Genomic DNA, 21661 nt, shown 5'->3' on the forward strand with positions numbered 1-21661 from the left:
TACCTGTATATTTAGTTTGTCTAGTACCGCTGTGCCAGTGTGTATAGTGCTAGGCCCATTCCGGACAAGGACAAGCGGAAGCCCACGTTTGAGGCTTGTATATCTTGTCTGCGATCCATGAGGGAAGTTGAGTAGTGAACTTGGAAATTCAGCATGATGCTTCTGGAGCTTCAAAGCCCACCTCCTTCCCCATAGGGATAGACCTTCCTAGCTCTCTGTGATATGCCTTCTCCCAAATTTAGCTTCCTCAGGGCTGAACATCTCACTTGCTAAGCTGAAGGAGCCAGAACTACATGTATGCGTGCCTGCTGCAGGTGCGGGGTGTGACCTGGGTGGCGAGTGCAGGGCCTCGATAGAGAATCAGGTTTGAGTACTGGGGCTGCTGCTGAGATAAAGGATGCGCTGGTAGAATTGGAATGAATTGGTGGGCTTCTTGCTGTGTAAGGTAAAAACAGTCTGCCTGGGAGGACTTGCAGGGTTATTACCTGAGCGGCACAGAGACACAGAGCTCCTGCCTGCTAGCTTACTTTCTCAAATGCCTGTGACGGCTAGGCTGAGAGACAGAGCTGGAACGCAGAAACTCCCTGTGGTTAGGGCAGCATCACTGCCGCCCGCTGCCCAGGATCTGCAGCAGCAGGACGCTGGAGGAGAAGCCAGGTGTCCCCATGGGACCTTTATCTCTAGTGGACACTTACCCCAAGTTCTCATTCATTTCAGCCTTTGTGTGAACTGTAAAATCCCTCAGGCAGAGACCAGGCACTAGAAGGGAAAAACTGTGTTAATACCGAAGTGAATAGTCAGTCCTATGACATTAGGAATGACACTGAAGCTGAATTAGGCTAGTGAGACAGACTGGAAGGGGCTCCTCCTCCCAGACAGGGCTGAGGACCTGAGGAGAGGGGCTGGCATGAGACCCTCCCACATAGAGGCCACGTCAAAGCCTCTAGTCCAGGGACCTGGCTCACCCTGCTGGTTAATGGCAGAAGGTCTCTAGGCTGTCTGAGCTAGTGTATAAAATAAACCAGCACTCTGTAGATTGCTCTTGGCTAAAAAGAGTGCAAGGAGGTGAATAAGCCCAAGTGTTGCTCCCAGGGAAGGGTGATGCATGCCCTTTGTGTCTGTGTCCAGCCTTCCATCGGGCTGCTGGGGCAGACCCTGGGGTCCCTGTTGTCACTGGGAGCAGTGACGAACAAGGCAGGCCTGGTTCCTGTTGCAGGGCTGGTGCTGCACCTTCCCAGAGCCCAGGGCTAGGTTGTAGGGAAGAGTTGGAACAGTCAGAATGTGCAGAAATGGTTAAAACCCCCAGGGATGGGGAAAGATAGGCTGGGTTTCATCCGCTTGAAAGAAAGTGTGTGCTCATTCTAAAGTGCTGTCAGCCATCCGTCCCTGGGTCCCTGACTTTTGGGTTTGTCGCAATAAGTGGGCTCTGCCTGTGTACATTGTCACTCAATAGTGCCACACTCAGAGGTCAGGCCCAGTCTGCTTTCCAGAGAACTTGATGCTGGCATGACAGTACGTGTGGAACACCCTTCTTGCTGTTTTCGAAAAGCACTCATCTGTGGAGATATCCAGTCTGAACACAAAAATAACTAAGAAGCTCCTGGTGTGGATGTCTAAGCAAAGTCATCCTAAAATTGGACATCAGAACTACAGCACGGTGTCTACTACTTGTCCCAAAGTGGACAGGCAGGTCCCAGTAAATCAACATGAGTCAGGGAGAAGCACTCCTATCCTGGAAAATTGCTTGACGTTGATTAGGCGTTACAGTGGTTACTTTCCTGGGGCTGTTGCTTTGTCCACAAAGCCCTGAAGCAGGCATTTCCATTTAAGTCTTAGTCTTGAAGAAGCAGCGTTTGCCACTGGTGGCTGGCAAAACAAATGTGTACTGATGGACCCACTGGAGAGACCTCCTGCCTCATCTGTGTGCCCCTGGTTGCTGTGAACACTCCACAGGCTCAGGGTCCTGAGGCAGCAGGTGGCCCCACGGGGGAGCATGGGCCATCCTGGAGTTTACTTTCCTCCACTTGCTAGTGTGGAGCATCTGGGGAAGCCAGCTGCCCTACCAGTCAGCTGTTTCATTGCTGTCGAGATTTCTGGGTTATTGGAGTAAAAGCAGAGTTTACATTTAGTCTCTCTTGATCTAGAATGTCAGGCCTGCGTAATTGTTGGAGACTTTTCGGAAGGGCTGGGTCCAGCCTTCAGCACTTCGTTTTTTTCTTCTAGGAAGACTTGAGTGTCAACCACGAACTTGGCAACTACCAGCAGGTCTCTGATGGGTGCTTTTGCCAGAGGGGCTTTGGGAGTTCTGTTTGTCAGACAAAACATTAAATGACTAGTGTTTCTTTTTCTTTTTATTAAAAGCTCTTCAACTGAAAATTTTTGGTTTTTACCTTAAGGATTTTGCCTTTTTGCTTACTCTCTGGCTAAACTAAAATATTAGATGATTTAAATGTCAGTATCTGATGGATTGACTTAACCCTTACTTTTGTTATTGTTTTTGGTTTTTTTTAAAAGATTTATTTTTTATTGCAAAGTCAGATACATAGAGAGGAGGAGAGACAGAAATATCTTACATCCACTGGTTCACTCCCCAAGTGGCCACAACGGCCAGAACTGTGCTGATCCAAAACCAGGAGATTGTTCCAGCTCTCCCATGCAGATGCAGGGTCCTAAGGCCATTCTCCACTGCTTTTCCAGGCCATAAGGAGGGAGTTGAATGGGAAGTGGAGTAGCCAGGATACAAACTGGTGACCATATGGGATCCCAGCAGATGCAAAGTGAAGATTTAGCCAGTAGGCTATCACACCAGGCTCATCCCTTACTTTGAGAACAGAAAAAATCTGAACATGATTGATTCTAAGTGCAGCCAGTACTGTACTGTAGCAAGTTACCATCCCTTGGACAGCCTAGTCTCACCAGAGTTGCTGTTGTAGAATGTGCTGGGTACTCGGGGATAATGCATGGGTTAGGCAGAAACGCTGCTTGGTAGCACAAGGATGGGTAGACAGGAAGCAGCCTTCTCAGTAGGTGACATGAACTTGACCCTCAGGCATGAGCTACAGCCAACCCATAGTCAGATGACAATGGCTCTCCTGCCAGTTTTCACATTTGTAGAAACTTCAGGCTGTTGACCTGTACATTAAAGTGATGGGACGGGTTTGTCGGCAGAGGCGTGTTCCTTCAGTTCTGTCTGCACAGGCTATTTGTGGGGAGAATGTTTGGGGCTCGTGTCTAACCTAGCAAGGAAGACGCCCATTTCCCATGTTGGAGTGCCTGCGTTCAGTTCTCTGATTGCTCTTAATTCTGATTTCTTGCTGATGGCAGACCCTTAGAAGCAGTAGGCGATGGCTCAAGTGATTGCAGTTCCTGCCACCCACATGGGAGACGTAGGTTGAGTTCTGGCTGCTGGATCTGGTGTAGCCCAGCCCAGGCCTGGCTGTTGTGGGCACTGGGAAAATAAAACAGCAGCTGGGAACCACTCACACTCTCCCAGTTCGTAAACTGATTAATGAAATCACTCAGTTGATGTGATTTTAGAAATAAAGTATTCCCATTAGAAGAAGACCCCACTACATTCTAGAAAACTTGGAAGTACTTTAGGAAGGGGACCCTAAGCCTTCCCCATTGTGTTTGCAAACTGGCTTGTTGGCTTGTTACTAAGGCTTTTTGTCCTGCCCTGCCTCCCATAGAAGGGAGGCAGAGAGATGGTGTTGCGCTGGCCAGTGCACTACCTGCACAAGAAGTCAGCTTGTAATGGTCTCAGTGACTCTTCTGCATGTGTGTTGAAGGCCAAAGCCACAGAGAGACCAGACTGGTTCCCCTGATGAAACTGTTTGTGCTGGTTTTGCTTTCAGGCCTAGTCGAGTGCAATGGAGGCGTGGCCGAAGAGGATGAGGTGGAGGTCATCCTTGCACAGGAGCCTGCTGCTGATCAGGAAGTGCCAAGGGAAGCTGTCTTGCCTGAGCAGTCTCCAGGAGAATTTGACTTTAATGAGTTCTTTAACCTTGATAAGGTGCCATGCTTGGCTTCGGTGAGTGTAGCAGCACACTTATTACATGCGGATAGAGCAACTGTAGGGTTCAATCTGATCTGAGTGTTTAAGATCTTTTGCTAGATGCTTTGGGGGTTTTGGCTTTAAATATGTGAATTTTGATTAGCTTTATTTCCATATCGTCAATGGAAATGACCAAAAGAGAATTCTATATCAGTTAGCCCTTTCTAAGCTGGCACCATTGAACCAAGAAATGTCTTGGAGAAGTAGAAAAGGAGCTCTTACTCCTGACCACAGCCGGGAGTTGGACACTTACTCTGGGTCTCACATGTGAATTCAGTGACTCGGTTACTTTAGCCATTATCTGCTGCCCCCCACGGTGCGCATCAACAGGAGGCTGGGATCAGGAGCAGAGCTGGGAGTTGAGCCCAGGGATTCTGATATGGATACGGGCGTCATAAGCACTAGGCACACAGTCCCCATTTTTTTGTTTTTTTGTTTTTAAAGGTTTGTTTTCATTGGAAAGGTAGACTTACCTAGAAGAGGAGAGATAAAGATCTTCCATCTACTGATTTGCTCCCCAAGTTGCCACAGTGGCTGGTGCTGAGCCAGTCAGGAGCCAGGAGCTTCTTTCTGTTCTCCCACGTGGGTGCAGGGTCCCAAGGCTTTGGACCATCCTCGCCTGCTTTCCCAGGCCACAAGCAGGGAGCTGGAAGGGAAGCGGAGCAGCCAGGACACGAACCACCCCCTATATGGGATGCTAGAGCATGCAAGGCGAGGATTTAGCCACTAAGCCATGGTGCCAGGCCTACCCCATTTTCTTTTTTAAACTCTGCTGAATTCATAAGTAGGGTGGGGGGTGTGTGTGTGTATTTATTTTCATTTTACCTAAAATGTAGAAACAGATCTTGCATCTGCCGATTTAGTCGCCACATCCCCATAACAAGGAGGGGTGGGCTGGGTAATAACTCAGTCCGTCTTACACTAGGCTAGGCTGTCCAGGAACCACAGCACATGAGCCATCAACGACACCTCCCAGGCAGCAAGCACACTAGCAGAAAGCTGAAGCACAGTGGAGGAGCTGGGACTCAAACCAAGCGCTCTGGTAGGGGATGGTAGGGTCTTAACTGCTGTGCTATATGCATCACCCCTTGGTTTGTAGTGAAGCATTTGTTGTAAGAAGGTGCTGTGATATGCTGGCTTACATTTCCTGGAACAGGCTCTCTGGTTAGGTGGTACCTTTTGGGATATGATGGTTCCAGAAACCCTTAGTGAAAAGGATCTTGGAGACTGAAGAGTGTTGGCATTGAACTCTTGAGGTCTAATCTTTCTGGAGTTTTAGAAACAATAGGTTGGGTCAGGCATCGTATAACAGGTGTAGTTACCACTTGCAACAGCTACATCATATCTGAGCACTGGTTCTAGTCCTGGCTGCTGTGCTTCAGTCCAGCTCCTTTGTAATGGTCTGGAAAGATCAGTAGAAGAATGGTCCAAATTGTTGGGGCTTGCCTCCCGAGTAAGAAGCTCAGCAGAAGCTTCTGGTTTTGGCTTGTTAATTGTGGCCACCTGGGAGTGAACAGTTGCTTCATTATTTATGAATTATAACATTGAGTTTTGTGGAGTTTTTAAGATTTTTTTATTGGAAAGTCAGAATTACAGAGAGAAGGAGAGACAAAGGTTTTTTTTTTGTTTGTTTGTTTGTTTTAAAGACTACTTTTATTATTAAAGTCGGAAATACAGAGAGGAGAGACAGAGAGGAAGATCTTCTGTCCAATGATTCACTCCCCAAACGGCCACAACGGCAGGAGCTGAGCCAATCCAGAGCCAGAAGCCAGGAGCTCTTCCAGGTCTCCCACATGGGTGCAGGATCCCAAGGCTTTGGGCCGTCCTTGACTGCCTTCTCAGGCCACAAGCAGAGAGCTGGATGGGAAACAGAGGCTGCCGGGACTAGAACCTGCACCCATATGGGATCCCGGGCGTGCAAGGTGAGGACTTCAACCACTGTGCTATTGTGCTGGGCCCGAGACAGAAAGGTTTTGCATTTGCTTGTTCACTCCCCAAGTGCCAGCAATGGATGAGTATGAATCCAGGAGCCAGGAGCTCCCTCCATGTCTCCCACATGGGTGCAGGGTCCTCGAATGTTTTCCCAGGCCACAAACAGGGAGTTGGAAAGGAAGTGGAGCAGCTGGGATACAAACCAGGACCCATATAGGATCTCAGCGAATGCAAAGCAAGGACTTTAGCCACTAGGCTACCATGCCGGGCCCTACATTACTGAGCTTTTGAAGAAAAGATGTAACTGTGGTTTATGCATAGAGTATGTTTTTTCTGTGGTTGCTGAAAGTGCATAGAAAAAGATACATGTACTGATAAAGATTTATTTGAAGGTCAGGAGTTAGAGATGGAACAGAGGTCTTGCATCCACTGGTTCACTTTCCGGCTGGCTGCAATGACCAGGGCTGACCCAGGCAAAGCCAGGAGGTATTCCAGGTCTCCCATGTGGGAAGCAGTACCCCAAGCACTTGGGACACAAACCGGTGCCAGTATAGGATGCTGGCATAGGCAGCAGCTTTACCTGCTGTGTCACAGTACTAGGTCCTAAGATAAGATATTAAGAGCCATTTGGCCAAAAAACAGAACAAACAGATGGCTCTGTTTACAGCAGCAAATATTTGTTTGACCTTTTAGAATCAATGGCTCGTGGAATTTAACTTAAATTCTGTCCCTAATTGTAACTGCTCGCTGTTTCATTCAGTAGCACTCAGACAGGACTAGGCTCCCGAGCATAGGCAGCATGAGCTCGTCCCCTTGCCATCTGCCGACTCCTCGTCGACCCAGAACAGGCACAGAAGGTGAGCGAGAAGTTCTGGAGTTAAGACTTTTATTTCAGTGTAAAGTATAAATGGCCCAAGAATACCAGCTTGTTACAAATGTTTCTGAGCATTCACTCCCGCCTGGTGTACTCTCAGTCGGCACTTGTCCCTACAGCGCTGGCTGCATGGGAATGTGTGCAGTGTAGCTTCCAGCCAGCCACAGCAGCTGTTGGCTTATACTTATGGCTGAAATTCTAGCAGTTAGTTAAGTAGAAGTCTGCTGTCTGCCAGCCAGTAGTCTGTGGTTCACTGTGACCATACGGTCATATTCAGATGTGATTTTAATTTAGATAATGAAAACTGACTGGTCTGAAGCCTATATGATAGCTCAGTTGGCTAATTCTCCTCCTCCAAGCACCAGCATCCCATATAGGTGCCAGTTGAGGTGCTGGCTGCTCTACTTTCCATTCAGCTCCCTGCTTGTGGCCTGGAAAAGCAATGCACGATAGCCCAAAGCTTGGGCACCTGAACCAACATGGGAGACTCCTGTGGCTCCTGGCTTTGGATTACCCCAGCTCCAGCCATTGTGGCCATTTGGGGGGTGAAGCAGCAGACAGAAGATCTTTCTGTCTCTTTGTAAATCTGCCTCCCAAATAAAAATAAATCATTAAAAAAAAGAAAAGAGGGCCTGTGTGGTAGCCTAGCAGCTAAAGAGCTTACCTTACATGTGCCAGGATCCCATATGGACACAGGTTCTGATCCTGGCAGCCCCTTTCAATCCAATATCCTACTTGTGGCCTGGAAAAGCAATTGAGGATGGCTGAAAGCCTTGGGACCCTGTACTTGAGTGGGAGACCTAGAGAAGAGGCTCCTGGCTCCTGGTTTCAGATCAGTGCAGCTCTGGTTGTTGCAGCCGCTTGGGGTGTGAATCATTGGACAGAAGATCTTCCTGGCTGTCTCATCCTATCTGTGTATCTGACTTTCCAATAAAAAAATATCTTTAAAAACTGGGGCCTGGCGCTTGAACACGGCAGGATCCCATATGGGCGCCAGTTCTAATCCCAGCAGCCCTGCTTCTTGTCCAGCTCCCTGCTTGTGGCCTGGGAAAGCAGTCGAGGACAGCCCAAAGCCTTGGGATCTTGCACCCTCTTGGGAGACCCGGAAGAGGCTCCTGGCTCCCGGCTTCAGATCGGCACAGCTCCAGCCGTTGCGGTCACTTGGGGAGTGAATCATCAGACAGAAGATCTTCCTCTCTGTCTCTCCTCCTCTCTGTATATCCGCCTTTCCAATAAAAATAAATCTTTAAAACGAAAAAATGGATACTCTCAAATTCTTGATTTCTTGAGGCACAATGATTTACTTTTATTTGAAGTATTTTTTTTCTTTTAAGATTTTTATTTTTATTGGAAAGGCAGATTTACAGAGAGGAAAGACGAATTCTTCCATCCACTGGTTCACTCCCCAAGTGACCACAACGACCAGAGCTGAGCCAATCTGAAGCCAGGAACTTCTTCCAGGTCTTCCAGGAGGGTGTAGGGTGTAGGGTGTAAGGTTTTGGGCCATCCTCTACTATTCTGCCAGCCCACTGGCAGGAGCTGGATGGGAAGTGGACAGACAGGACACAAACTAGCACCCATATAGGATCCTGGCACTTGGCAAGGTGATGACTAGCTACTAGGCTACCACACTGGGCCCTGAGAATATTTCCTTTCAACATGAGAGAAGCTAAGCATCTTTTCACACATTATTCTCTTGAATTTCTGTTTTTAAGATTTATTTAGCGAAATGGCAAAGTTACGAGAGACAGAGAACATCTTTCACCCCCGAGATGACTTTGGGCCTTTTGGGTGGAGGGGCCGCACTTGGGCCATCTCTGCTTTCCCAAGTCCTTAGCAAGGAGCTGGGTCGGAAGTGGAGCAGCCACGGCTGCCCTTGAGCCAGCACCCATGTGGGGTGCCAGTGCTGCCGGCAGCAGCTTTACCTGTTTCACCAAAACACTGATTGCCACACTGATTTATTTTGACAAGTATGTAATGATTGGTTGGTTAGTTTTGGCGTTCTTTTAGAAGACATGGAAATCTTGGACGAAGTTTTTACAAGTAACTCAAAATTTGGAAACCAGGAAGACATGCTGATAACAACAAAAATGTAGACAAGCTGAAAACTTCAAAATGATTATCTTCTGTCTGCTAGCAGCAGCCAAGGTGGGGTGGGCCGTGTGGAAGCCTGGAACTCTGGGCTCTCCCTGTGGGTGGCAGGTCCCGGAGTGCGCTGGCAGGAAGCTGAATCAGCAAAGTCGCTAGGGCAACCCGGAGGCACACGGGAGCAGCCAGGACACAGCCTAGCACTCCAGTGTGGGTTTCTCGCACAGTGGCTGAACTCGCTGTACCACAGGAGCCCACCCTCCCTGCTCCGCCCGATCCCGACTTGCCTGCTAGTGTGAATGCTGGGGCAGCAGGGGATGGCTCAGGCAGTGAGGTCACTGACATCCGTGTAGCACGACCCCGATGGAGTTCTCATTTCCTGGCTCTGGCCTGGCTGAGCTCTTGCAGTTGTGGGCAGTTGAGAGAGCGAGCCAGCAAGAGGAAGATTCTCTGTCAGGGTTTAAAACAAAAAGATTTTTTTTTTATATTGCAAGCAAAGCCACCATATCTGATGTTTGTACAATTTCTTTTCAACATTTGAATATGTTGAATATAGCATTTCCATTTGTAGTGCCTGCTTATCAGTAAGATTTTTTTAAGATTTATTTTTATTGCAAAGTTAGATATTCAGAGAGGAGGAGACAGAGAGGAAGATCTTTTATCTGATGGTTCACTCCCCAAGTGTCCCCAACGGCCAGAGCTGTGCTGATCTGAAGCCAGGTTTTTCTGGGTACCCCACATAGTTCAGGGTCCCAAGGCTTTGGGCTGTCCTCGACTGCTTTCCCAGGCCACAGGCAGGGGCTGGATGGGAAGCGGGGCCACTGAGATTAGAACTGGCGCCCATATGGGATCCTGGCACGTGCAAGGTAAGGATTTAGCCGCTGGGCCACCACGCCGGGCCCTGTATATTTTTTTGTAAGGTTTCCATTTACACTGAAAGTATCACTTTTAATGCTTTCACTTTAATTAATGCAAAATTGGTATACTTGGAATTCAGCATTACTTAACATGTAAGAATCTATAGGTGGAGTTTATTGAAATTAGTTCCTCTGAAGATGGAAATTCCAGAAATAATAATCAGATTAGGTTCTTTGCTTAAAATTCCTGAAAGATGAGTATTTTGTGACTTAATCTGAGTATGGCTTACAAATTTTCTTCCAGATAATAATAAAAATGTAAATCTAATTTTCTTCTGTTAAACTTAGAAAACTGTGTGTTTCAGACTTCCAGGTAAATTCACCAGTTCTGTCTGTACAATGGTACTAGTTTTTAGAAAGCATTCTGGGGCCTGGCACACTAGCCTAGTGGTTGGAAGTCCTCACATTACATGCACCAGGATCCCATATGGGCACTGGTTCATTTCCCAGGTGCTCTATTTCCTGCCCACCTCCCTGCTTATGGCCTGGGAGGGCAGGGAACGGCACAAAACCTTGGGACCCTGCACCTGTGTAGGAGACCCGGAAGAAGCTCCTGGCTCCTGGCTTTGGATAGGCTCAACTCCGGCCATTGCAGTCACTTGGGGAGTGAACCAGTGGACAGAGGATCTTCTCTCTGTATCTCCTTTCTCTGCATATCTGCCTCTCCAATAAAAATAAATTTAAAAATCTTAAACAAAAATTCTATGTTCATCAGGGATATAGGAAGGCAACTATGTGCCTTGATTTTAAGGCTGCACCTCATCTTTTAGAATGGATGTTAGCTGTCATCTTTCAACTAGACTGCATAAGTATCCATTTAGGTTTTAAATGGATTTATGATAGAGTAGAATTGAAAATTGATATTTTCAAAATGGATTAGCTCTAGTTTTCAAGAATGAGTGTTGCCCAGCAGATTGGTGCAGCTGGCAGGCTGCCGTACTCTGGCTTCCTGTATGAGCTCCAGCCCCAGCTTCTCCACTTCTGGTTCAGCTTCCTGCTGATGGGCTTGAGAAGGTAGGGAGAGGTACCGGGGGCTTGGGCCCTAGCATGAGGAGGGCCCGGTCGGAGTTCCTGGCTCCTGGCTGTGGCCTGACCCACCCCTAGCTAGGGCAGCCAGTGCAGGGAGTGAACCAGCCTGACCATCTCTCCTCCTCTGTTGTTCTGCCTTCCAGCATAATGAATTTTCTTTTTAGAGGACTGTTAATAGAATGAATTTTTAAAAATGTTTTAAAAATAATGTTGAAATTATTTCTGGTCATAGTATATCATTTAATTGTTATTTTTACTAAACAAACTAATGAGGTTGACTGTAAAAGAAGGAAAAAAATACTTGAAAAGTACATATTAAGCTTAGATAAACTAGAAATCAGTTAAAATATCCTTTTACATGTTAACTTTTTTTCCCCATGGGGATTTTATTGGCAGGTGAGAAAGCAGAGTGACATTTTCCTTTAACTTGGAGTTAGGATCTTTATGAAATCTCTATTTTCTTTTGGCTTCTGAAATGGTCAGTACTGAACTTCATGATGTTCAGTACAAACCTTGAGACTGCCAGATTTGCAGAAGGCTTTTTGTTCATCAATTCCCTGTTCTTAATGTTTTTTGAAGGCCTCACCTCTGCTTGACTATGGAAAACTTTGCTCTGGTGTGAGTTTACAGTTTGAGATTGGTTTATTTTACTTACTTTTATTGGAAAGGTAGATTTACAAAGAGGAAAAGAGAGAAGGTTAGGTTCTTCCGTCTGCTGGTCCAACTCCACGAGCGACCACAACAGCTGAGTTGACCCAAAGCCAGGAGCCTCCTATGGGTCTCCCACGCAGATGCAGGATCCCAAGGCTCTGGGCTGTCCTGTGCTGCCCTCCCAGGAAACAAGCAGGGAGCTGGATGATAAGTGGAGCAGCCAGGACATGAAGCAGCCCCCATATGAGATCCCAGCACATTCAAGGCAAGTCCTTGCCACTGGGAAAACAGTCCCCTTAAAACCTGTGTTGAGACATTGTTAATGTGGCAAAGGATAGAAAACAAAGTCCCCCGGAGGAGCATCGGCTGTCTAGTGTGTGCCCAGAAGGTATCAAGTTGGGTATGCCACAGTTTGTATTAATTGCAAATAGAAGAAAAGAAAACTTACAGGTGTGTTCGTGTCCGCCTTGAAGATGTTCAGAGCGAGTGACTGCTCCTTAAAATGTGAACCACCTTGTCCTTTTCCACCTTGGTTTTCTCTGTAGATGATAGAAGATGTTTTGGGAGAAGGCTCCGTCTCTGCCAGTCGGTTCAGCAGGTGGTTCTCTAACCCTAGCCAATCTGGGAGCCGCTCCAGCAGTCTCGGATCAACACCCCACGAAGAGCTGGAGAGACTTGCAGGTAAGTCAGGTGGTGGCTCAGGTGTGCACTTGGCCGTTCTGACTTCCTGTCCTCGTTGGGCTGGGGGACATCGAGCTTAAGCTACGGAGAAGCCTTGCCTGGGTATGTCTGTGCCTGGTTGAGACCAACTGATTTTGAGTATGTTTATTTGCCACATCAGGTCTGGAGCAAGCCATCCTCTCTCCTGGACAGAACTCGGGGAATTATTTTGCTCCTATCCCATTGGAAGACCATGCAGAAAACAAAGTAGATATTTTAGAAATGCTACAGAAAGCCAAAGTGGATTTAAAACCTCTTCTTTCCAGTCTTTCTGCAAATAAAGAAAAACTCAAGGAGAGCTGTAAGTGTTAGTGAACGTCAGTCTCAGAAGGAGAACTTGGGGTGCCAACTTCTGGTTGACCAGAAGTAACTATAGAGTGCACTTTCTCATGTTGTGTCCACTGTCAGGCAGTCCCTCCTCTTTGAGAACCTGGTAAGGCCCATAGTAAGAGCGTGTCCTTCCGGCCTAGGACTGGCTTGCAGTCGTAACACTCCAGGGGATGTTTTCCTTCTCCCACGTTTGAGTTGCTGGTTCCCACAGCGCAAGGCCGCCAGCCTGCTGCTGTTGGGCCACTTGCACTTCTGAGGTCCCAGAAGACTCCCCGCATCCCTCTAAGGGACACAGTGTACAAAGCTGGACCTTGCCTCACTCTGGAGCTCAGCACCTCAAGGTGGGAGCGCCCCAGTTTTGACATTTAGAGATTATTGCTGTACTTGATGCCTTCTCTTACCCTAGTGCACTGTCAGGTGCTGACTGCTACTGCAAAGTGCCTGGGATTTTGGTGTCAGCCTTAAAAACCTCCCTTCAGTTATGAAATAAATTATTTACTTTAACCCTCCCAGTAACCCAGGAGAATCTTTAGCCAGTGTCCCTTTGCTTGTTTAACCTGAACCTTCTCAACTTTGCAGCACATTCAGGGGTTGTGCTGTCAGTGGAGGAGGTGGAAGCAGGGCTCAAGGGCTTGAAGATGGACCAGCAGGTGAAGAATTCAACCCCCTTCATGGCAGAGCACCTGGAGGAGACCCTGAGCGCCGTAACCAGCAATCGGCAGCTCAAGAAAGACGGAGATATGACTGCTTTCAACAAGCTGGTGAACACCATGAAAGCCAGTGGGACTCTGCCTTCACAACCCAAAGTCAATGTGAGTATTTAGCACAGGCCCAGGCTTTTTCTCCTTTTTCTCCTCCATTTCACCCCCTCCTCTCACCCCCAAATAAATGTTTTTCTATACAGGTATTCGAATAAATGGGGACTTATTTAGTAATCATCTGGTCCCTGCTTTCATGTGTCCCTTAGTTATCAAGGTACCATAGGACTAGGGAAAACACAGCCCGTAGTTAATTATCTGTCTGTGAGCGACAGTGGAAAGACTGTAAAATCAAATGTTTTTCAGTGCCTGCATGCCTTTATTAAGTTGCTGCTTTTAAAAAAAATTCTTTTTGGATGTACTCCAGAGAAGTTTTCAGCTACTTAAGTTATATAGCTACTTAAACTTTGTAGCTTACTATGTTGTAGTAAAATCTTTACACACCCTCTAATACCTCGCACCTATCCAGGATTACCTGCTTCCTTGCTTAGGCATCTTGATTACAAATCTTGATTTGTAATGTAGATTTTTCTGAAGCTACTTGAATCCCGTTAATTTATTCACAGAAAAGCTGAGGGGTTTGTTTGTTTTTGAAGTCTTTTTTATTTTTTTAACATTTGTTTAAGAGTTATGTGATTTGAGAGGCAGAGTGACAGAATTGGAGAGACAAAGAAATCTTCCATCTGCTTGTTCACTCACTTAAATGGTGTCTAGGACAGCCAGAGCTGGGCCATGCTGTAGCCAGAAGCCAGGAACTCCATCGATGTCTCCCACACAGTGGCAGGTGCCCCACCAACTTCAGGCACGTTGGTACAGGATGCTGATGTTGCAAGCTGTGATGTAACTCATTGTGCTGTGTTGCTGGCCCTTCCAAGTTTGTTTTTAAATGGGGACTTGAAGCTCAGGGCACAGGGTGTTGCTTTTCAATAAACGCAGATATACGGCATGCATTGATCGTTGTCATAACAGTTTTTAGAGTCTAGTTCAGCCATGGCCTTATCAGTATTGCTATGCTTGGTCCAGATTAATGTGAAGCAGGGTCAAGCTCAATAACATAAATATAGATGTCATCTGGTTACTAAATTATAGCGAATATACCAAACTGGATTTTCTGGTTTTTTTAATCCTCACCCCCTTGTCAGAGGACTTCAGGGTAGCTCTGATGTGAACGCCAGTAGCCTTTTTGTTTGTTTGTTTGTTTGTTTCTAAATTTATTTGAAAGACAGAGAATGAGAGGCTGAGATGTTCTGTTCACTGGTTCATTGACCACATAGCCAGAACAGCCACGGCTGGGTCATGCTGAAGTCAAGTGTTTCATCCAGACTGGGTGCAGGGACACAAATACTTGGCCGTCTTCTGCTGCAGGGAGCTGGATCAGAAGTGGAACAGCTCCTGTGGTGTTGCAAGCCGACACATTATGCTTGTTCCAAGAGAAAACAGATGGCGTTTAGCGTTCCTTGTCTGTGTATCTGTAAGGCACAGAGACGTCAGCCTGCTGCATAGACAGCAGTGCTGTCACTTCCGGCCTTGGACTATGTTGGAAAGGTATCCGGGGAGATGTAGGTCTCTGCAGCTGGCCACCACTCAGATGGCAGTGCTTGTCTACTCCTTTAGTTATTTCCATGCAAAGAATCGCATCATTAATTGCAAGAGACTTCTGCTCTGTCAGCACTTCTGTGTCTTGGTGAGCAGTGCTGACCACACTCAAGTCAGCTCTTCTAGTTAGATGCTGCCCAGCCATGAGTGACGGAGAAACGGGCCGGGGGATCCAGCCACTTGAATATCTCATTCCAGGTTTGATCCCGGAGCGGTTAACACAGCTCATCCTGTTGTGAGGGTCCCTGTTTGTTAGGAGTTCAGTGCTCTAAAGTAGAACAGATCTGAGCTGAGGGAATAAGCCTCAGATAGTTGCATTAAGGAATGGAAGATAAAATGCAGGTGACTAAGGAAAGACAAAATCCCAGCCTGAGCTAGGAAAGCAATAAGGAAAGTAACAAAATAAATACAGCAGATGTCTGCCCCAGATATTCTGCATGTTAAATCATAGATCTAAGATCGGTGCCTTTAATTGCTACTGTGTAGTTTCTGTGTGTTTCATTGGCCTTACCTGTTGGGTTCCATCACACTGTACCATTCCTGTAAAAATGTGTTGGTTCAGCGTAAACTCCATTTCAAACTGAATTGTAAGACCATCTTCCACAAGTATAGTGTACAGTGTGGCATAGAGTTGCCTGTTTGTATTAACTGAAATTAAATTACTTTTGGGGAGATGGCCTGTTAAAATCATCTGCATTTAGCCTCAGTTCCAAAGCCAGCAATAAAATGCTTGCCTGTCTTCGGACTGTCACCCCAGGCCTTGGCTCTGGGCTATGACAGCTCCATCTAGTGGAAGGGGGTGTGTACTGGAGAAAGTGTGTCAGAATCCTGACAGGCACTGGGTTACACAGAAGCTCAGCAGGGATTGCAAGTAAAACATAAGGACTGCCTCACTGAGGGAACAAAGAGCCAAGGGTTTGAGTTTTGATCCAACTTAGAGCAACTTTGTTTAAAAGTAAAGTTTAGGGCCCTGTGCTGTGACCTAGTGGCTAAAGTCCTTGCCTTGAAGGCACCTGGATCCCATATGGGTGCCGGTTCTAATCCCGGCAGTTCCACTTCCCATCCAGCTCCCTGCTTATGGCCTGGGAAAGCAGTAGAGAATGGCTTTGGGACCCTGCACCCACGTGGGAGACTTGGAAGAGGATTTGGGCTCCTGGCTTCAGATTGGCACAGCACCGGCCGTTGCAGTCACTTGGGGAGTGAATCATCGGACAGAAGATCTTCCTCTCTGTCTCTCCTCTTCTCTCTATATATCTTACTTTGCAATAAAAATAAATAAATCTTTGGGGGAAAAAAAAGTAATGCTTAAAGTTTTCTTCTGGAATGCAGCATACTAACCAAGCTTGTATCTTAGCTGGGTTTTCTGTTTCTTTTATGTGTGTGTAATTTTTATGTTTTAAGATTATTTGAAAAGTAGAAAGCTCTGTCTTTTGATTCACTCTCCAAATGACCTCCAGGAGCGAGGGACTCCATCCTGGCCTCCCATGTGGCTAGCAGGGACATTTGAGCCATTAGGTGCTGCTTTCACAGGTGCATTGGAATGGTAGCAGAGCACTCAGGACTTAAACTAGCACTCACATGGGATGCCAGCATTGCAGGCAGCAGCTTAACCTGTGGCACCACAACAGCAACTCATAAGTTTTTCTTAAAACAATGTTGGGGTTGGTGCCTTGGCTTAGCAGGGTAAGCCCTTTACCTGTGGCACAGGCATCCCATGTGAGTACTGGTTCAAGTCCAGGCTCCCATCCAGCTCCCTCCTTGTGGCCTGAGAAAGCAGTCAAGGACGGCCTAAAGTCTTGGGACCCTGCAGCTATGTGGGAGACCTGGGAGAAACTTATGGCTCCTGGCTTCTGATCAGCCCAGCTGCAGCCTCTGTGGCCACTTGGGGAATGAACTAGCAGATGGAATATCATCCTCTCTGTCACTCTTTCTCCCTGTAAATCTACCTTTCCAATAAATAAATCTTGTTTTAAAAAAAAGTTTAATCTGCACGCAGTGAGTACACCTCCACTGCACCATTTCTCCTCCTTTAGGATTCAGTGTTGGAAATAGTGCAATGGCGGGGACAGTGCAGGGATGGTCTCTGAGTAGGCCTCATGTGTCCCTAGCAAGGATCCTTCCGACCCTAGAGCTCCATGACCTGTGTGGTAGCAGAGTGGAACGGTTGGTCTTAGCTTTCCATGACTTGAACATGACTGCTCTCCCGGCCAACCCCCTTAGTCAGTGTCTAATGCTTTCTTGGGGTCCCCAATTAATCTGTAACATGTGTTAAGGTTAAAACCAGTTTTCCTTTGACTTTTTTTAGCGAAACCTTGAGAGCCATTTGATGTCCCCTGCTGAGATCCCAGGCCAGCCTGTCCCTAAGAACATCCTGCAGGTACTTTGCCCTCTCCCACGGAGGCCTGGGAGTCCTCCACAGCAGCTCTCAGCCCTGGCTTTGTGTAGTGGTCCAACCTTGGGCCATGGAGCATGAGCTGTGTGGCCTGGCAGGCACGGGGACACCGCTGCTGTCCGACCCAGCTCTGTAGTGCTGTCACTCATAGGGAGGAAGCGGGGTGGTTAAAGAAAGATGACCAAGTAAGCCCTTGATTTCCGGTTTGCAAGTTCTGTAAAAACTTGGCAGTATCTAACCTGTGTTTGTAGCACTTACGTGAAGGAAATGTTGCCAGCTGAGTATTCAAGAGAATAGATCAATCGCATGTATGCTTGCCCAGTCCTTCCATGGCGCATGAGGGAGAGGCATCACGTGACTTCCCAAAGTGACTCCACAATCCGCAGGTTATTCATGAGCATATGACTCTTGTACCTGCAGGAACTTCTGGGTCAGCCAGTGCAGAGACCTGCTTCTTCCAATCTTCTGAGTGGCCTCATGGGAAGCCTGGAGCCTGCGCCTTCGATGCTGGGTCAGAGAGCGCCCTCACCCCCCTTGTCCCAAGTGTTTCAGACTCGAGCAGCCTCCGCCGACTACCTGCGCCCAAGAATACCCTCACCCATCGGTAAGGGTTCCTTCCCAGGCGCCCCAGTACTGGCAGTCTCTGATGCACATCCTTGACATCCTGGAAAGCCATGAATTTATTTATTATGCTGTTTGAGCAAGGGAGAAGGGGGCAGGTAAAATCAGTCTCAGTTGATTCCAGCCCTTTCGGCCTCCTTCCTTATTTAGGGAATTCAGTCCAGAACAGTTAGTTGGACTTCGTGGACTTTCCTTGCCACGGGATCCCACGCTGATGTTGGACCATCAGGTGTGAGGTGTGGGACTTGCTCAGAGTACAACTGACAGCTGTTTGAGAGAGCTCTCCTGGTAGTGTGTGCCAGCATCCCTAGGGTTACTGCGGTCCTCGCTGCTGGCCATTCTGGCCCTGCCAGCCACACCTTCAGAGGCATCACTAGATGCCATGAGGGTGGGCAGGCCTTGGGAGTCCTGGGCTCTGCCATGGCACTGGCTGGCTTAGTGGTAATGGCCACATTCCTGCAGAGCTTGTCCAGAGTTCCAAAGTTCTTGTCCAGAGCTCCAAAACTGACCAAACTGACAGCAGAGCAGGTGGCTACACCAGAAGTTCACACCGAGAACCGCTGGTCAGCACCCACACAGCCCATAGGGGTATGGGGGAGTGGGTGCTTCCTGGAAGAGGGGCAGTGTGCCAGCAGCTGCACCCTCCAGTGCTGTGCCTTCGGAGCCGTCAGTCCCACTCTCACTTGCCCGACAGGTTTCACGCCAGGACCACAGCAGCTGCTTGGAGACCCCTTCCAAGGCATTCGCAAGCCCATGAGCCCAGTCACGGCCCAGGTCAGCCCATGCTCCTCCCTGCCCCCGTTGTCACTGATGGGATGGGGAAGCGAGCTGCAGCAGTGCTTGGAAGTGGGTGAGGCTCAACAAGAAGAAAGTAGGAAACTGCTGAATAGAAGTAATACTTAGAATCCTGTTCAGTGGGTGACAGGAACGTGTAATCAGGTTTGCCCTGTTTTGCTCAGTCGTTGCTTGAAAGCACAAAGCTGGCGGGGGGTGGGGCAAGAAACCTTCCCCGAAAGTGTGCTGACCATAGTCGCTCCCGAGCTGACCCCCTCTCCCCCACTCGCCCCTTGGTTCTGCAGATGAGCCAGCTAGAGTTGCAGCAGTCAGCTTTGGAGGGGCTGGCCTTGCCACACGAACTTGCTGTACAGGCAGCAAGCTTCTACCAGCCTGGTTTTGGCAAGCTGCAGGCGGACAGAACCAGGGATGGATTCAGAAACAGGTAAGTTGTCCACCCTACCCGGCGTGCCACGCCCCCTGCTGGCTTTCCTCTCTTCAGTGTTTCGTAGTTAAAAGCACTGTTACCATGCAAGACCTTATGTGCTGTTGCAGAGCCCTGTAAGGTAGATGGCAGTAAATAATTTCGCTTTACTAATTTAGGAACTTAGTTTTTAAAGTTCAGGGCTTGGCATGGTAGCCTAGTGGCTAAAGGCCTCGTCTCGCACGTGCCAGGATCCTATATGAGCACTGGTTCTAATCCCGGCAGCCCCACTTCCCATCCAGCTCCCTGCTTGTGGCCTGGGAAAGCAGGCAAGAATGGCCCAGAGCCTTGGGACTCTGCACCTGTGTGGGAGACCCGAAGAGGCTCCTGGCTCCTGGTTTTGGATCAGCTCAGCTCTAGCTATCATGGTCACTTGGGGAGTCAATCAGCCCTGACTACTGTGCGGTCTCACCTGGGTCCTTGGTTTGTTCACAGGCAACAACGAGTGGCCAAGTCACCAGCACCTGTGCACCGGGGAAACGCCTCATCCCCCGCACCCGCTGCCTCCATCACGAGCATGGTCAGTGACCTTGGGGACCAGGAATGACTCGGAGGCTTCTCCGGGTTGGGCTCTGCGTCATACTAGTGCACTTCCCTCAGCAGCCTTCTGTGCCGGCCACAGAAACCCTCATCTCATCTGAGAGTGCTTCAGAAAGTTCATGAGAAACAGAATCCCAGTACAGGGGCAGGCGTCTGGCTGACTGGGTGAGGACCCCGGTTAAGACGCTCACATCTGGCACTGGAGTGCCTGGATTGGGTTCCTGGCACGGGCTCTTGGCTGCAGCTTCTGCTGGCACAGGCCCCAGGGGAGTCCCGGGCTGAGTCCCTGCCTCCTAGCCCAGCTCTGGCTGGCCCCAGGAGGTGGAGAAGAAGCCAGGTCTCCTCTCAGATGAAACAACAAAAAATGTGTTGGGTTTAATTTTTTTGGAGACACTTTTACTTTGGTGCAAAAGAATGCTCAACCTGCATTAGCCATTTTTTGATCCACACTTACTTGGAATTTTCTGAAAATCTCACACACACCTTCCTAGCTGCCTATCTCAGCTTTTCTATATTGAGGAAAGCATTTCCCATGGATAGAGAAAACTGGGCCAGAGCACACACGGCCAGGACAGCTGCGTGGGGAGGCGGGAGGAGCTCACGGTGAGACTGGGGTGGGGTGGGTCCTGAGGCAGGCACCGTAAAGCACTCCGACTTAATGTCCAGCTGTCCCGAGAGGGAACTGCTGCCTGGACAAAGGAATTTGCTCATGTGTGGTGGCACACCTAGTGTCTCACAACTAACATTTCAGAAGGCCCCATTCCCTGCATGTCTCCTGTCACAGAGTTGACAAAGGAAGAGCTACTTGACCCCACTTGGGTCTTTGTGCCTTACTTCAACAGCGTGTGGTAAAAGCTGACCTGATCATAGGACTTAAGGTTTAGGAAGAACCAATGCAGGCTTAATAAAATCAGCAAAGGAGAAACGAACAGAGGACCTCGGGTAAACCCGAGACTAAAAAAGGAACTGTGAATTTTCGGATAGCAGAGAAAAAAAGTGGACAGGTTAGGGGTCTGGGGCAGGTTGGCTGCAAAGGGCTGCTGTTCCTCTTGAGGGGCTGAGCGTGCCCTGCAGGTGTCACCACACACCTGGGGCGGCTGAAGCTCCAGGCTTTAATGAAAGCAAGTTGGGAGCAAGGAGTAACGTGCTCATGGCACTGTGTGTTCACCTTTTCTGCAGCATCTACAGAGCAGCACCCAGAACTGCCAGGGACCCAGCGGACCAGCACAGGGCCGCATGGGGCCGTCTCACCTCGCTGCGTGGTGTGGCTGGTGATCTGGCTCGACAACAGGGGATGTACCGAGAGGCGGAGCTCATACCAGGTGTTTGTCTTTGCAGCTTTCTCCTTCCTTCACCCCTACCTCAGTGATCCGAAAGATGTATGAGAGCAAAGAGAAAACCAAGGAGGAGCCTGCCTCTGGGAAAGCAGCTCCAAGCGATAGGACGGAAGACGCTCCCAAGGCCAGTGAAGGTACCGTGAAGCTAAGCTGTGTGGGGGCACTGCTGCCAGGGTGTCGGCAGAGGGCCAGCACATGAGCGCTCACCAGCCTGCCCGGAGCTGCTGCAAATCCCTGGGCAAGACCCAGGTCACTCCAACCACAATTCTGTGTCAGTGAGAGGACTGGATCAGACAAGGAGCTTTATTTTAGGCTCCAGCTGCAAAAAAATCATACATTTGATTTGCAAATATGATTTGCCCAGTCTTTTAAAGATTTCTTTGAGAGGCAAATTTCAGAAGTCAGATTATCTTCCATGTGCTGGTTCACTCCTCAGATGGCTGGAGCTGAGCTGAACCAAAGCCAGGAGCCTCTTCTGGGTCTCCCACACGGATGCAAGGTCCCAAGGCTTTGGGCCATCCTCTGCTGCTTTCCCAGACCACAATCGGGGAGCTGAATGGGAAA

At 48.5% G+C, this 21661-nt stretch overlaps 1 protein-coding gene across 2 annotated transcripts in view; it reads left to right on the plus strand.

Annotated features, from left to right (window-relative positions):
• The window catches only part of EIF4ENIF1 (eukaryotic translation initiation factor 4E nuclear import factor 1), a 43043-nt gene that overhangs the window by 19086 nt on the left and 2296 nt on the right, over nt 1-21661 (plus strand). The window contains exons 7-16 of one of the 2 annotated variants that reach the window (XM_041003479.1): nt 3855-4030; nt 12091-12226; nt 12387-12566; nt 13175-13407; nt 17255-17326; nt 17762-17945; nt 18657-18736; nt 19042-19181; nt 19656-19740; nt 21099-21231. In XM_041003479.1, coding sequence (XP_040859413.1) covers nt 3855-4030; nt 12091-12226; nt 12387-12566; nt 13175-13407; nt 17255-17326; nt 17762-17945; nt 18657-18736; nt 19042-19181; nt 19656-19740; nt 21099-21231 — 1419 coding nt within the window. The remainder of the gene's footprint in view (nt 1-3854; nt 4031-12090; nt 12227-12386; nt 12567-13174; nt 13408-17254; nt 17327-17761; nt 17946-18656; nt 18737-19041; nt 19182-19655; nt 19741-21098; nt 21232-21661) is intronic. The other variant, XM_041003480.1, reaches the window with a different exon arrangement.

This window comes from Ochotona curzoniae, unplaced genomic scaffold, assembly GCF_017591425.1.
Source record: "Ochotona curzoniae isolate NIBS_2020 unplaced genomic scaffold, NIBS_Ocur_1.0 scaffold_274, whole genome shotgun sequence".
NCBI lineage: Eukaryota > Metazoa > Chordata > Mammalia > Lagomorpha > Ochotonidae > Ochotona > Ochotona curzoniae.